At 40.9% G+C, this 16,478-nt stretch overlaps 1 protein-coding gene across 1 annotated transcript; it reads left to right on the top strand.

Moving 5' to 3' along the window:
- Positions 1–4,731: 4,731 nt before the first annotated feature.
- LOC104087257 (14 kDa proline-rich protein DC2.15-like) lies at positions 4,732–5,524 on the top strand. The gene has a single exon (XM_009591671.4). The coding sequence runs from the start codon at positions 4,823–4,825 to the stop codon at positions 5,213–5,215; it is 393 nt and encodes a 130-aa protein (XP_009589966.1). The 5' UTR covers positions 4,732–4,822; the 3' UTR covers positions 5,216–5,524.
- Positions 5,525–16,478: the final 10,954 nt, after the last annotated feature.

Here is a 16,478-nt window from a genome sequence, read left to right as displayed (position 1 = left end):
AAATAAAGAGAATAAATATTATTGTGTGGTTATATGAATATGTCATTGGTCGGGTACATGTGATACGCCAAAAAAATATATATATTTTGGTGTGCCTTATAAAAGGTTATTAAAGGAAAAATTAAAGCAAGAAGTGATTTTGCTTATGATGATTTTAACCATGACAATTTATTAAGATATAAGTTTCTCCGTAAAGGAGACATTTATCATATGAATGGTGTGATAAAAGATCTTGTAGTACAAAAGTTATTAAGAGCTCCGAAAAAATTAATTTGTTACTACCCGAATGAATAAAATTATTCACGACATTGATATTATAAAGTCTCAAAAGAAACTTTTTGAGTTTCAAATGTATAAGTCAAAGTGGTTGGCATTTTGAGACTATAAATGAATGAAATGTTGAATATCTTCATATTTCTATAATCATAAGGGGTAAATATGAAAGATGGCCCGATTTTCTTTCTATGTGTACTACACAAATATAAGCATGATGATGGAATCATATGTCACAAGTAAACTAGAGGTTTACTGAAACAAATATTAGTTGGCATGACTGGTTGACCATTTCGGTTCAATTATGATGCGAAAAATTAATTAAGAATTATATTGGCATATATTGAAGAAATATAAGATTCTTCAAGAATTTTTCTGTGCTGCTTATTCTCATGATATACCAGTTAAGGTTGGGATTGAATCCCTTAATTTTTGGAATGAATAAAAGGTGATAAATATATGGGCCCAGTCACCTTCCACGTGGATCGTTTACTATTAAATTATTTTAATAAATGCATCTATTCTATGGTCACATGTGCATTTGTTATCAACTTGTAGTTTGGCTTTTGCAAGATTGATTGCTCAAATTATTAGAGCACAGTTCCAGAATATAAATTATGATGATTTATCTTGATAATACTGGTTTAAATCCAAGTTGGTTTAACATAAATTATATGCCTCCAATTATATCTAAACCATTGGTTATGAGAACAAAATTGCCAAAATAAAATAAAATTTGGTATGTGATGTATTATTTAATATTTAACAGCACTTGTACGCATCTAGCCAAGTTATGATAAGTTCTCCCTATCACAATCGGTTCAGGGGTCAGGAACCAAATAATTTTCATCTAGAAATATGAATGTGCTATATGATTTAATTATTCCACCACAATGCACAAAGATGGATTCCCAAATAAGGCTAGTGATATGTGTTAGTGATCCCAACAATAGGGGGAGAAAATGGGCAGCTGAAAAAATAATGCATGTAATGAATTATTATGAGTACACCGAGATCCTCGTACGACAACATGTGAACTTGAAGTTCAAGTGATAATTCATTTGCAAAATATTACCAGGCGTATTTGCTGACCCAAAGCTAAATGTCATATTCAGCTGCTAATGCTCCAAGTAAAATAAAGTTCATAATGAATAGAGTCCATGGCATGCATAAAGCATAATAGACTAATCGGTTCCAAAGATAAAACTCCTTGAAGAAGGAGAGGAGCAAATATTCAAGATGGTCATAATAAGGAGGCAAGTGCTCTACAAGAGCACCACGACATAACACTTCCTAAGATCTCATGAGAGAGGCTCAGGTACCTGAAAATAATAAGATAAAGAGATCTCAATAAGTTATGTCTTTATTGGGTAATAGTAGAACCGATATAAAATGATCATCGACGATATTGTTAATATAATGTAGCGCTCAATATTATTAATATTGACGAGAATCTTGAGCTCAAATCTGTCATGAAATTTGGACAGATAAATGATTGGCCAAATGAAAAATACGCAATGAAAATTGATTTCACATGAAAAATATGAAGTTGGACGGATAGTCCCAACACCTGAAAGTATAAAGCCAGTGGAGGTATAAATATGTTCTTTGCAGGAAAACAAGGGTCAAGTTGATAGACATAAAGACTGTCACAAGAAGATTTATAAATATCCTGGCATTGATTATATAGAGACATGTTCTCCTGTGGTGGATGTCGTCATTTCAGGTTTTAATCTGGCAATAAAAAAAAACGTGATATGCGTATAATGAAAATCATTGAAGGATTTAAATTGTTCTGAAGCATATTAAGGTTTCCAAGAAATTTATTAAATAAAGCTTCAAAAATTCTTATACGAATTGAAACAATCAAGGCGCATGTGGTATAATCGCCTGAGTGAGTACCTGTTGAAAGAAGGGTACAAGAATGATTCAATTTGTCCTTGTGTCTTTATAAAAAGATCTGGATCTAAATTTATTATAATCACCGTGTATGTTGATGATTTAAATATCATTGAAACTCCTAGGGAGCTTCCTAAAGCAGTAAAGCTTCCTAAAGTAGTAGACTATTTAAAGAAAGAATTTGAAATGAAAGATCTTGGAAAGACAAAATTTTAACTTGGTCTACAAATTTAGTATATGAAAGATGAAATTTTTGTCCATCAATCAACATACACTAAAATGATTTTAAAGCGATTTTATATGGATAAAGCACATCCATTCCGACCTCATGAAAATAATGAAGAGCTTCTTGGTCCCGACGTACCATTTCTTAGTGCAATTGGTGCACTAATGTATCTTTCTAACATTATAAGGTTTGACATAACTTTTTCAGTTAATGTCTTAACAAGATATATCTCTGCTCCTACAAGGAGACATTGGAATAGAATCAAATACATATTGCGGTATCTAAAAGGGACTACCAGTATGAGATTATTTTATGAAAATGATTGCAGTCCTGATCTTGTTGGTTATGCCGATGCTGGGTATTTATATGACCCACAAAAGATTCGATCTCAAACAGGCTATGTGTTTACATATGGAGGCACTGCCATATCTTGACGATCGACTAAGCAATCAATCGTGGCTACTTCATCTAATCATGCTGAGATAATTGATATTCATGAAGCAAGTCGAGAATGTGTATGGTTGAGGTCTATAATACATCTTATTCGAGACAAATATGGTTTGAAGTGTGATAAATTAGCCACAATTTTGTATGAAGACAATGCAGCATGCATAGCCCAGTTGAAGGGAGGATTCATAAAAGTGGATAAGACAAAGCATATTTCACCAAAGATTTTTTTTCACACATGATCTTCAAAAGAATGGTGATATCAATGTGCAACAGATCCGTTCAAGTGATAATATGGCTGATTTATTCACCAAATCTCTACCGACGTCAACCTTCAAGAAACTAGTGTACAAGATTGGGATGCGAAGGCTCAAGGATGTGAATTGATGCTCTCATCAGGGGGAGTTAATACGCGTTGTACTCTTTTTCCTTACAAGATTTTGTCCCACTGGGTTTTTCTTGCAAGGTTTTTAACGAGGCAACCAAAAGGCGTATTTCTAAACATGTGTACTCTTTTTCCTTCACTAGGATTTTTTTTTCCATAAGGTTTTTTCCTAATAAGGTTTTAATGAGGCACATTATCTATGGACATCCAAGGGGGAGTGTTATAAGAAAAATCAAATTATGGTGGATGTCTACTCTTCCTCCATGATCTTCTCAAATGCTTAATGACATATTCAATGACATATTTCTATGCTTAATGATATATTCAATGACATATTTTTCTTCACTTTTCATGCATATATAAAGGCCTTGTAATAGATAGGAAAATACACACAATTGAAGAAGAAAACCTCTTCCTTCTCTCTATCTCCATTTTTTATTTATGTTTTACTAAATTACTTTTATTTCATAACAACATGTCTTGTTCATATTTTACTAAGTTGCTTTTATTTCATAACAGCATCATAATAAAATACAGGAATTTTCAAGCGAAGCAGAGTCACTTCCAAAAGTAGAAACACTTAGAACTTCTGCTAAGGGTAATTAACAACTTTTGGTCCTTTAGGAGGCACAATATACTAGACGAAGAATTGAACTTGATCTTACTTACGGCAAAGGCTAATAATAGCATCACGTTAGTGAACTACAACGCCAACTAAAAAGAAAAAAGAAAATAATTAAGACCAGTAAATATGCATGTTCACTCTCAAATATTGAGGGGAAAAAAACCGAGAATCTAATTATCTACAAATGTTCATTCATTAGGGTAGTAGGAAAATTTTAATTTTATCTTAATTTGAACCAACTACAATATTTTATTTTAAAACAAATAAAATTGGAATAGCACCGGTTTTTTTATTTTATATTTTTTGGGTATCCGAAAGTGTATGGGCGCTAGGAACTACCTCCGTCTTTACTTCTTTTGTTGCTAGTAATAGGAACTCCTTTAATGTTTTGACAGTGAAAATACTAGTATATTAATTAACTAATTTGTCTCTATACCATGATTTATAATATTACGGTTGAAGTGATAGCTCATGGAAGAGGAAGCACTGATGGTGTGAAAATATTTACACAATCAGATCATTTATTATATTATTATGGATAAATTTCTCGATAAGTATTAATTGATAAGTATTCGGATAAAAGTAGGTTATAATCTAATTTTTTTTATACTATTAGTATTAGTATATATAATTCGTTACATTTACATATACATCTTCTATGTTTTATTCATAGATGTAGACATTGGCGAGGAACATGGCAAATTGCAACACCTTATGTGGCTAATAATGCATTCAAGAGAATTTGAGTAAATATCTAATTTGCTTGTGCTGCCAGCTAAAACCTTGGGGACACATGGTTTCTAGAACTTAATTTCTTTAATATTTCTCTTTACTCTAATTCATACTTTTGCATCCTATATAAACCCACCTTCTATAACCTTTGCAATATCAAACAAAGCAACAATCTACTTATAACTACTAAAGTTGATAGTTATATCAATCATTAAGAAATTTTAGACTCTTAGAAATGGCTTCTAAGAAAACTACTTCTCTTGCTCTCTTTCTTCTTGTCAACCTTCTCTTTTTCTCCCTTGTGAGTGCATGTGGCACTTGCCCAAGTCCTAAACCAAAACCAAAACCAAGTCCTAGCCCATCCAAAGGCAAGTGCCCAATTGATACTCTAAAATTAGGTGTTTGTGCTAATGTTTTAGGCAATTTGCTTGGACTTGTGATTGGTAATCCTCCAAAGAAACCTTGTTGCACTCTCATTCAAGGTGTTGCTGACCTTGAGGCTGCTATTTGTCTATGCACTGCCATTAAAGCCAACATTCTTGGGATTAACCTTAATGTCCCTCTTTCTCTAAGCCTTCTTCTTAATGTTTGTGGAAAACAGGTTCCATCTGGCTTCCAGTGTCCTTGATCAACGTCCACATATTTTGATTTGAGTTTTAGATTTCATTTTGTTACTTATATGTAAGTGTGTATGTAAGGTTAAATTCTAGTGTGTGGTAACTTCTCGTTTCCTTTGTTGCTATGGTTGTGTATTTGGTGGGAATTAAGTAGCGTCAAATAAGTCCCTTTTAGTATTTCCTAAAAACAGGGTTTTCTAGGGGACGTACTTACTCTTGATTATGGACTTCTTGTATTTCACAATATAGAAATCTATTTACTTGTTGTAAGCTTTTTTCTCCTTATATGAAAAAAATTGTGTAATGAGTATTGTCATTCATCATATAACTCTCTGTTGATATTTCGAAGTCATCTCTATTTGAATTAGTGAGATACTCCTAATTGAGAATCACAAGTATTAATTGAATGCTCAAGTACTTTAAATAGAGCAGAAGAGTTAGCTAGATACACTTAACAAGGGCCCACGTTCAACTCCAATGAGTACATTAGTAAACAAATTAAAGCTATAAACAAAGCTAGATAGTGTATGAATCAAAATCTATCTCTATAATATAAGTCAAAATGACATCGGTAAAGCATCTCCAAGTCGTCATGGGTCAAAGTGATCTAATCAACAATGAAGTCGAAGAGTCATCAAGGATCAAGGCCGAGGTCGAGCACCCTTAACAGAGTTATAACGGCTAGTTTCAAGATAAGACAAAAGAGAATATTTTAGTGGGTATTCTCTGCACTTATACTGTTAGGGTTTTTAGGAACATGTTCCCTATAAATAGAAAGAGACACAATGATAGGGGACAAGTGATATTTCATTTGTAAAAGGCACTTTGACTTTAAAGGAGAGAATCGGATCTCACTGCAAGAATACAAACACAACCTTTTTGCTAAGATTTTTGTCTACATTTTCCCACCATATCCGAGAATAACTCAGATATTCAAAGGATTGCCCATCACTTGTCAGAAAGAACATTCACTGATTCCATCATTTCTTGGGTGACTCATTCATTCTATTTACTTAAATGTCATTTATTGCTATTCAACAATATTTAATGCTATATTATTTCCTTTGACTTCTGAAGTATTGGTTGTATGCAGCCGCCGCTATTAAAATATATCTACATAGTATTTATTACACTTCTAAGAACTTCATCTTTGAGATATTATTGTTAACTAAGATTGACCCCCATTTACATAAATTTAATTAGTTTAATCGAGATCCATATTTTTTGGTCAAATAATTTCGCGTCGTCTGTGGGGATTTCTTTGTTAATTTTATAGTTTCTTTCAGATCTGTAACTAACACAAGTCACTAACTTCACAAACCCCAAAGATCTTCTTCTCTCTTTGTACGTAAGAAACCAACATGGCAGGTAACCAAGGAGAGAAGACTAGAATAACAAGTGATCTCCCTAGCAACCTCATGAATGCTATCAACGAGAGCTGCGAAACTGTGGGCGAGGACGTGACGCCCAGCGCTTTCCCTAGGCGCGAGAGGTCGCCTCCCCCCACTGCAGCAAAACAAACCTAGTAGAAAAGGAGCCTCCACATCCACAGAGGAAGGAACGCCCCCAGCTGTGAAAGAACTCCTCGAAGCATGGCTGACCGACACGCTGGTGAGCGTCCTCAACAGACCCGTTCCAGGAATGACTACAAAAACCGCAAGATCTTGCATGATACAACAAACGGATGAGCACTGCAACCGACCAAGCCCTCCGATGACAGGTATAACTCACAATATTACTAACAGTGTAGGTGACAGTGCCCACACTGTCGTTCTAAATAGGGTGGAAGAAATGAAGAATGAAAACAAAGCACTCCAAGATCAGATGAAAGAATACCAAGAACAAGTCTACAAGATACCGGGCGCTCCTAAGTTGTTGCCAAAAAGGAACGCCGGTAGGTTCGTAGAGCAGCCGTACAATGATAACGCACCCCCGCACGCCATACCAAAGACCTTCAAAATACCGCCCTACCTCAGGATATACAACAGGACGACCGATCATGAGGATCATGTGACCCATTATGTCACCGCCATGATGGAAAAGGAACAAGTGTCCTTTATTTTGTTGAAGAAGTTTGGCGAAACCCTTACGGGAGGAGCATTGACATGGTACTCACAGTTACCAGCCCGTTCCGTAGAGACTTTCGAGGAAATGGTCGATAAGTTTGTAACTGCCCATGCTGGAGCCAAGAAGGCCGAAGCAAGAGTAAACGACATATTCGCTATCAAGCAGTCCTTGGGAGAGGGACTAAGGGACTTCCTCCCCCGATTTAACAGAGTAAGGATGACTCTGCCGAATGTGTCTGAAGGGATGGCGGTCGCGGCCTTCCAGAACGGGTTGAGTAGAGATGGTTCGAGAGCAACTAGAAAACTGTTGGACCGATTGATGAAATATCTTCCAACCACTTGGGACGAAATCCATAATGCTTATTGCACCGAGGTCCGAGTAGATGAAGACGACCTCAACAGACCAACTCACTGACTAACCTCGGTACAAACTGAATCTAGAAAAGAACAAAGATACAACATCAGGAGGGATCACCCGGTTTCACGACCCAATAGGGAACAACACCAGCCATATGTCAGGGCAGCTGCCGCACCTTCCCCCCGCTATGAAGAAGGCCCATCCAGGCCAAGAATAGGGACTCACCGGAACAAAAGAGGTGTGACCCCTTTATTATCTGCTTACAATTTTTGTGTGTCACATATAGAAATAGTCAACGCTCTGGAGAAACTTGGAACAAAGGTGAAGTGGTCGCCGAAGATGAGATCAGACCCGAACACTAGAAAATTCGACGCCCTCTGTGAGTTCCACTAGAAACGTGGGCACAAAACAGAAGATTGTATTTCCCTTAGACAAGAAGTCGTAAACATGTTGCGACAGTGACACCTCAAAGAGCTGCTAAGAGACAAGGGTAGACATAATTTCGCCAAAGGACGCGAACACCAAGGCCCGCCGAAGCCACCATCACCAGCTCGTACTATCAACATGATCATCGCGGTGGCTTGATGCCTCTATCAACGACGTAAAGTTCACCACCACTCACAAGCTCAAGTAGTCTATCACCTGCGAACGGTATGATGGACTAGAAGAAAGTATCATCTTCGATGAGTCGGATGCCGACGGTTTGACTTTTCCTCATAATGATGCCCTCGTTATTACTTTACGCATTTTAGATACTGATGTTAAGTGTATCATGGTGGACGATGGAAGCGGCGCATGCATTATCCATCCCCGAGTACTTACCCAAATGAGACTCGAGGATAAGATAGTGTCGCGCTGCATCACGATAACCGGTTTTAATAATACAGTTAAGTGGACGTCAGTGGAAATTACACTCCCCGTCTTGGCTGGCGACGTAACATTGGAGACAACAATCCATATCATGGATCAGGCCACTGTATACAATGCCATAGTGGGACGACCATGGATATATTCCATGAGAGCCATCCCCTCCGACCTATACCAAATAATTAAATTCCCAACACCATAAGGAATATTTTGCATACGCAGGGAACAACCCATGTCCTGGGAATGCTACCATATTGCCTTAGACAGCACGACAACCCAACAAAAAAAAGTCAAGGAAAAAGAGGCATAACAATCAATAGGGCCGAGGTCGATGCAAGGAGAGACCAGAGACGTCATCATGGATCCCGAAATGGTCGAGGTTGCAGATTCGACCATAGAAGACCTCGACCTCGTTCAATTGGACCTCAACGGCCATAGCAAAAAGGCCTATATCGGCTGCAAACTCCGGCAACCAGGTAAATTCAGTCAATTCTTAATAACTAATGTATATTTGTTTGCCTTCAGCCATGCAGATATGCCGGGCATCCCAAGGGAAATCGCCACACACAAATTGAATGTCGACCCGATCCACCTCTCAGTTATACATGTTAGGCGTAAATTCAACCCCTCCATCAATGATGTAGTCTGCGAGGAAGTAGAAAAATTGTTAGAGAACGGCTCCATCAGGGAGTCGGAGTACCCTAAGTGGATCGCCAACGTAGTGATGGTCGAAAAGAAAAATAGGAAATGGCGGATGTGCGTGGACTTCACAGACTTAAACAAAGTATGTCCGAAGGATTCGTTCACATCGACCAACTCATCGACGCAACAGTCGAGCATGATCTATTAAGTTTTTTGGACTCTTACTCAGGCTATAACCAAATTCTTATAGAGGAAAAAGACCATGAGAAGACCACGTTCATCACCCACCAAGGAACGTATTGTTATAGGGTCATGCCATTTGGGCTGAAGAATGCGAGGGCTACATATCAAAGATTGGGGACAAAGATGTTCAAAGATATGCCGGGCATCCCAAGGGAAATTGCCACACACAAATTGAACGTCGACCCGATCCACCCCTCAGTTATACATGTTAGGCGTAAATTCAACCCCTCTATCAATTATGTAGTCCGCGAGGAAGTAGAAAAATTGTTAGAGAACGACTCCATCAGGGAGTCGAAGTACCCTAAGTGGATCGCCAACGTAGTGATGGTCAAAATGAAAAATAGGAAATGGCGGATGTGCGTGGACTTCACAGACTTAAACAAAGTATGTCCGAAGGATTCGTTCCCATTACCTCACATCGACCAACTCATCGATGCAACAGCCGGGCACGAGCTATTAAGTTTTTTGGACGCTTACTCAGGGTATAACCAAATTCTTATAGAGGAAGAAGACCAAGAGAATACCACGTTCATCACCCACCAAGGAACGTATTGTTATAGGGTCATGCCGTTTGGGCTGAAGAATGCGGGGGCTACATATCAAAGATTGGGGACAAAGATGTTCAAAGACCAGCTCGGTAAGACCATGGGAGTATATATAGATGACATGTTGGCCAAGTCCATAAAGGCAGAGGACCATATCAATCATTTAAAGGTAGCTTTCGACATACTAAGATAGTACGAGATGAAGCTAAACCCAGAGAAATACGCGTTCGACATAGCCTCGGGAAAGTTCTTGGGTTTTTTGGTGTCGCAACGGGGGATCGAGGTCAACCCAGACCAAATAAAAGCTATCGGAGGGATACCTGAGCTCTTGACTACCATCTCACGCTCTTGGGTTGACTGGTCAAATCGCTGCCCTATCAGGATTCATTTCGCGCTCATTTGATAGATGCCACAAATTTTTTGGCATGCTCAAAAAGAACAACGGCCTCGAATGGAATCCCGAGTGTGTCCAGGCTCTGTGAGAACTGAAGGCATACCTATCATCACCACCCCTACTTTCAAAACCCGAACCTGGGGAGCAGCTCCCCGTATATCTAGTCGTCTCCGAAGTAGTGATAAATGCAATCCTGATCTGCGAAAGCAAAGGTGCGCAATTTCCCATATATTACATTAGCCACCCCATCTCGATCGTCACAACTTTTCCCCTAAAGAGAATTTTGCATAAACCCAAGCTATCGGGGAGGCTGGCCAAATGGTCCATCGAGCTAAGCGAGCACAATATCATATACCAGCCAAGAACAATGATAAAGTCGCAGGTGCTCGTCGACTTCATCGCCGACTTTAGTGCAAAAATAATTCCCAAAGTCGAGAGGGAAGCCATCCAAGATTCCCTCCAAGAACAATACCTCTGGGTTTTATACACGAATGGCACATCTAATGCATCAGGGTCCGGACTAGAACTCGTACTCGAAGTACCTACAGGCGAAGTAATTCGCCAATCCATAAGGTGCCCGAATATGACTAACATTGAGGCCGAGTATGAGGCCGTAATTGCAGGGTTGAGGCTAGCACTCAAGTATAGGGCAAAACGATTGAAACTTCGTTGTGATTCATAGCTCGTAGTCAACCAAGTCACAGGGACTTATCAAATCAAGGAACAAAGATTGCCACAATACCAGACCAAGATCTGTAAGCTACTACCTGAGTTCGACGAATGCCAGCTCGACCAGATCTTACGGGCGCAGAATGCCGAAGCAGATGGCCTCGTCATGAAAAAGAATGCCACAGACTTCGTTAGGAAATGCGAACAGTGCCAAAAATATGCCCCAATGATTCATTAAGCAGGAGAATACCTCCACACAGTCACCTCCCCGTGGTTGTTCATCAAATGGGGAATGGACATTGTGGGACCCCTCCCAGCAAGGCGAGGTAATGTACGATTCCTTTTGGTTTTAACTAACTATTTCTCTAAATGGGTGGAAGCAGGAGTATTTGCCCAAATACGGGAATAAGAGGTAATCACCTTTATATGGAGAAACATCATCAGCCGATTCGGCCTACCCAAGGAGATCAATTACGACAACGGACCCCAATTCACGGGAAAGAAAACCTTCGAATTCTTCGAGAAATGGCATATCAAGAGGATACTCTCAACCCCATATAACCTAGAGGGTAATGGGCAAGCAGAGTCCTCCAACAAGTCCATACTAAACATCATGAAGAAAAAGCTCGAGGACGCCAAAGGATTGTGGGCCGGAAATAGTACCAGAAGTATTATGGGCCTACTGAATAACTCAGAAGACGAGCTTATGAGAGACACCCTACTCTTTGGTCTATAGGACTGAGGCAGTAATACTGGTCGAAGTCGGAGAACCCAGCCTAAGGTATTCCCACGAAAGCAGTATGAGTAACGATGAGAGCAGAATGTAGGAACTCGACAAGATCGACGAACGAAGAGATATGGTGTACATAAGAATGGTCGCCTAAAAACAACAAGCAGAACACTATTACAATAAGAAAACAAAGGTCCGTCCACTTAAGTCGGGGACTACATGTTGAAAACCAAAACTCAAGTGAGCAGAGAACCCTGGGAAGGCAAACTGGGAACAAACTGGGATGGTCCGTACAAAATCACAGCCAAAGCAAACGAGGGCTCATTCCAACTAGAAACAATGGAAGGAAAGCAACTACCAAACAATTGGAGCATCAACCACCTCAAATACTTCAACTTCTGAGAGAAAGTGTCCCCAAGTCGTACTCTTTTTTCCTCATTTGAGTTTTGCCCTATTTGGGTTTTCTCAAGGAGATTTTTAATGAGGCGGCAAAGGGAGCACAACGACTTGACGTGCGCGAGGGAGGGACCTGTTATTTTCATTGCTCGACTCCTCAATACTCTCCAAGTCTAACAATGAAGGGACTAGGTAGACTGGGACTGGGACTGGGACTGGAACGCCAGCCAACACTCAAAATCTGAAACTTTCTCCAAGTATGTAACCAAAACAACAACGTCAAAGTAATAAAAAACTTATGTTTATCACCTTTTTCCTCCTTTTTGTATCAAGGTTATGATCGATCTCGCTCGAACAAATGCCTATCGTCCCTCAACCGCGATTTAACGAAAGGTCATGTTCGACCTCACTCAAACAAATACCTACCAGCCCTCGGCCGCGATTTAACGAAAGGTTATGTTTTACCTCGCTCGATCAAACACTCATCGGCCCTCGTTTATATTTCAACAAAGAAACACACTCGATTTATGAATATTCGGCTCCAAGCCCACATCCAGCTAAAAGACAATAACAATAAGAAGGACAAAAAGCGAACGAGCAAACAACAAAAGGAAAATACATACAAGTACGAAAAATAAACCACAGGAACGGAAGAAGATGCAATGAACAACTTTGATATTTCATACTTAAACTGTCTACAAAGGCTCATGAAGACGCAAACAAAAATACACAAAAAAGTCAAAATAAATTTATTGGTCACCGCCATCGCGGCCCTCAAGGCCCTCACCAGCTCGATATTCAACGTTGTCACCATCCTGACCACCGACACCATCACCATCCCGATCCCCCTCGCTGTTGCCACCTTCACCCCGAGGATAAGCAACATCATACCAGGCGTTCTCCTCAAGCCGATCTACACCCTCATCCCCAGCCTCCTCATCGGCCTCAGGAGTAGCGGGATCATATCCACAAATGACTCAAGATTCACGAGCCTTAACACAAATATCTTCAAGGGCAGACTCAGAGACGGACCCCGCCGCATGCAAATCTCGAAATACATCTAACTGGGCCTCGACATGAATCCATTCTTCATATAACTCCCGAGTTACATTGGAAAAATCTGAAATACGGGAGGAGGATGACTGTGCAAGTAACTGGGCCTTTTCAGACTCTAAATTGACCACTCGATCAAGAAGAACAGAGTTATCTTTCTCCAACTCTTCGATCCTCTCCTCGAGTAGATCTTTCTTGGCTCTCGCCGTTGATTGATCGTTCTCCTGCTCGTCTCAGAGAGTCCTATTCTCCAACTCGAGCATCTTCGTCTTCCTCGGAGCATCCAAACGAGAAGACTCCACCTTTTTGAGCTCCTATTGCTTTTCGGAAATCTCACTATTGAGGGCCTCCAGCTGAAGTCGACACTCTTCTAACTACCCCCGCAACTCGACCACTTGAGCTTGAAGGTCAGTGCATTGGGCCTCCACGCCCCTGCTGACCTCAAGCTCCTCTTCCCTACTCCTCAACGTCCCCTCAAGGACGCTACATTTCTTGATGGCCTTCACCATCTCATCACCCTTCTCTTTCAACTCGTCCCGAAGGGCCTGCATATCGCCGCCTTCACGAAATAGCCTGCGGAGATCTCAATAGTTGCCATAATACTCAAAATAGTTATCTTTTAATTTCACAAATATTTATTTATGCCTCTTCTCCCTGCGGGCGCTCTCAATCTCCAAAATCACCACCTGCAATCATAAAAAGGAAAGAGAAAAAAGAAGTCAGAACCAAGGATGCCCTGAAATACACAAAAAACAAGAAAGAGAGAAACCAGGTCAAGTACAAATACTCACCCTAAGAGCATGGCCAACAATGCTCCTCGACAAAGCACCATCGTCTATTTCTTTAAGGGTCTCACCCTGTATCTCGGAATAGAGAGGGCCGAGGGCAGGGACTACCTCATCAGTGTTCTTCAACAGGTCACGATCCATGGGGATTGCGATAGTCCTCGTAGACCTCTCCAACCTTATCTAAAGGTGGGTAAGCCATTCTTCTATCATCCTCAAGTCGTCCGCATCAACATCGGAACCTGACTCATCGCCCTCCTCAGCGACACTTTTGCCCTTCTCATTGGCCGACAAGGAGGTATCTACAGCTGTTTGAGAAGTCGATGCCTCCTCTTGCCATGAAGTTCAAGAACATCAGCAAACGTCCCTTCAGTTTCCACCACCGCATAAGGAAGATACATATCTATATCATCTCTCCCGACCTCAAAACCTCGAGACTCGACTCAATATCATCTTCCATAAAAATGGTTGCCGTCTCAGCAGCGAAAAGTCCCTTTCCGCCGCATCAACGGCTCGGATGAATCTGTCACCAACGTCCACGAACCTTCTCTTTTGAGGTAGGAGATCTCCATCACTAGGCAAAGGTTCATCGTCCTCATCGATGAGAGAATACAGAGGAGAAGCCGAAGTCTCCATGGCCGAAGCTGGAATAAATTCGGACGCGACAACAGAGGAAACTGGAACGAAGATATGATCAGTCGCGGTCAAAACAGGGGCAGAAATTGAGGGCGTTGTAGCCTTCCTCTTCTAAAATGAGGGCGCGGGAGATCTTGACTTCCTCGTAGACCCTCTGGCAGAAGCTAGAGAACAATAGGTAAAGGGAAAATCAGCGAAGGAAAACGAACAAAGAAATCAAGACACTGATGGTAAAAAGGAAATTACCAGTCAAAGGGAGAGCAGGCCTGAATTTCTTGAAAAACTTGGCTACACGAACCCCTACGATGAGAGGGAGGATCTGCTTGGCCAGTCTGAAATATGAGCGTCCAAAGGAGGAAGCAACGTCTTGGCTGCAAAAGAAGAAGGCGAGAAGTCAAAATTCAGGACCGAACATGGGGGAGAAACAAAAGTACTTACGAGTATAATTCCAAGCCTCGGGGAAGCCGTTGACATTGGACAAAACATCCTCGGTTATGACAAAAAAGAAGTTAAACTAGAATTGACGACCGGACTTGTCGTCCATCTTCACCTCCAGGAATATGCCCCCTCGGTGGCGAAGGTTCAGCATCGTTCCCCTATAAAAGCTAGGAGCGAACAGATGAATTAAATGTTGTAGTGTCAGGTCGACCGCGGTCAGCTCAGCAAACTTAGTGAGCATCTTTATAGCTTTATAGACGTACAATGCGAGCTGACCAGGAAAAACATCGTAGTGACGACAGAAAATTTCCACCAACGGAAGGAAGGGAAACGGATAGCCAACTTGGAAGGGGTAGGCGTAGAGAGCGCAATACCCAGGACGATGGACCTGTACCATATCTCCCTCGGACGGGATCAAATCGATATGATTGGGAAGGCCGAATTTAGCCTTAAGTTCCGCTAATTCCTTCACCATCATCACTTATCAAAAAGCTCCAGTTGCGGCCTTAGTTGATTTAGTGAAATCGGATCTAGAATCAGGGTTGCGTGGGACTATCTCCTCCACTGACGGGAAGGTTTCCTCCTCAGCGGTGGCAGTAACGCTCTCCCCATGGGAGGGGAACACCATTGCCAAGGGAGTAACACGACTCCCCTCTCCAGCCTCAGAAGGAACGTTAGACATGATTCAATGTAAGGAAGTAGAATAACAAACAAGTGGGAATGAAGAACAAGGTAAGTCGCTAAAACAGGGAAGAGAAATTCGAAGAAGAAGAGAGCAAGAGAAAGGTATGGGATTTTGAAGCGTTAGAAGTTTTAAAACTCCAAAATTGTGTCCAAAGACCTCTATTTATAAAGGCCATGGCACCGAACCGAAAACAGCTCAACATTGGCATCGTAACCGAAGCGGAAGGTCTAATCAAAGGTCACGTGCCAAATAAAATGACGCATCGGGAATATGCATCATAGTGACGCATGACATCATGACATCATCCTAACTCGTGACAGCGTAACTCTAGCCAATCGCCCGGGAAATTCGAAGCATTTGAAATGTGCGGCCCACAGAAGGCTACGTTACCTGCTCGCTGCAATAACCACGACCTACGTAGTCCGCTTGATTAAGCTCGACCACCAACAACACGATCCGCTCATCGAACTCGTCCGCAAAGTCGGCTTCAATAAGCGGATGGACTAACTGTATGGGCCAAAATCCATCTCTAGAATATAAGTCAAAATGACATCGATAAAGCATCTCCAGGTCGCCATGGGTCGAAGTGATCTAATCAACAATGAAGTCTGTGGTCAAAGAGTCATCAAGGATCAAGGTCGAGGTCGAGCACCCTCGATAGAGTTATAACGGCTAGTTTCAAGATAGGACATGTTCCCTATAAATAGAAAGAGACACAATGATAGGGGACAAGTGATATTTCATTTGTAAAAGACACTTTGACTTTA

This window comes from Nicotiana tomentosiformis, chromosome 8 (assembly GCF_000390325.3).
Source record: "Nicotiana tomentosiformis chromosome 8, ASM39032v3, whole genome shotgun sequence".
NCBI classification, from domain to species: Eukaryota; Viridiplantae; Streptophyta; class Magnoliopsida; order Solanales; family Solanaceae; genus Nicotiana; species Nicotiana tomentosiformis.
This window is presented reverse-complemented; position numbering and strand designations above follow the sequence as displayed.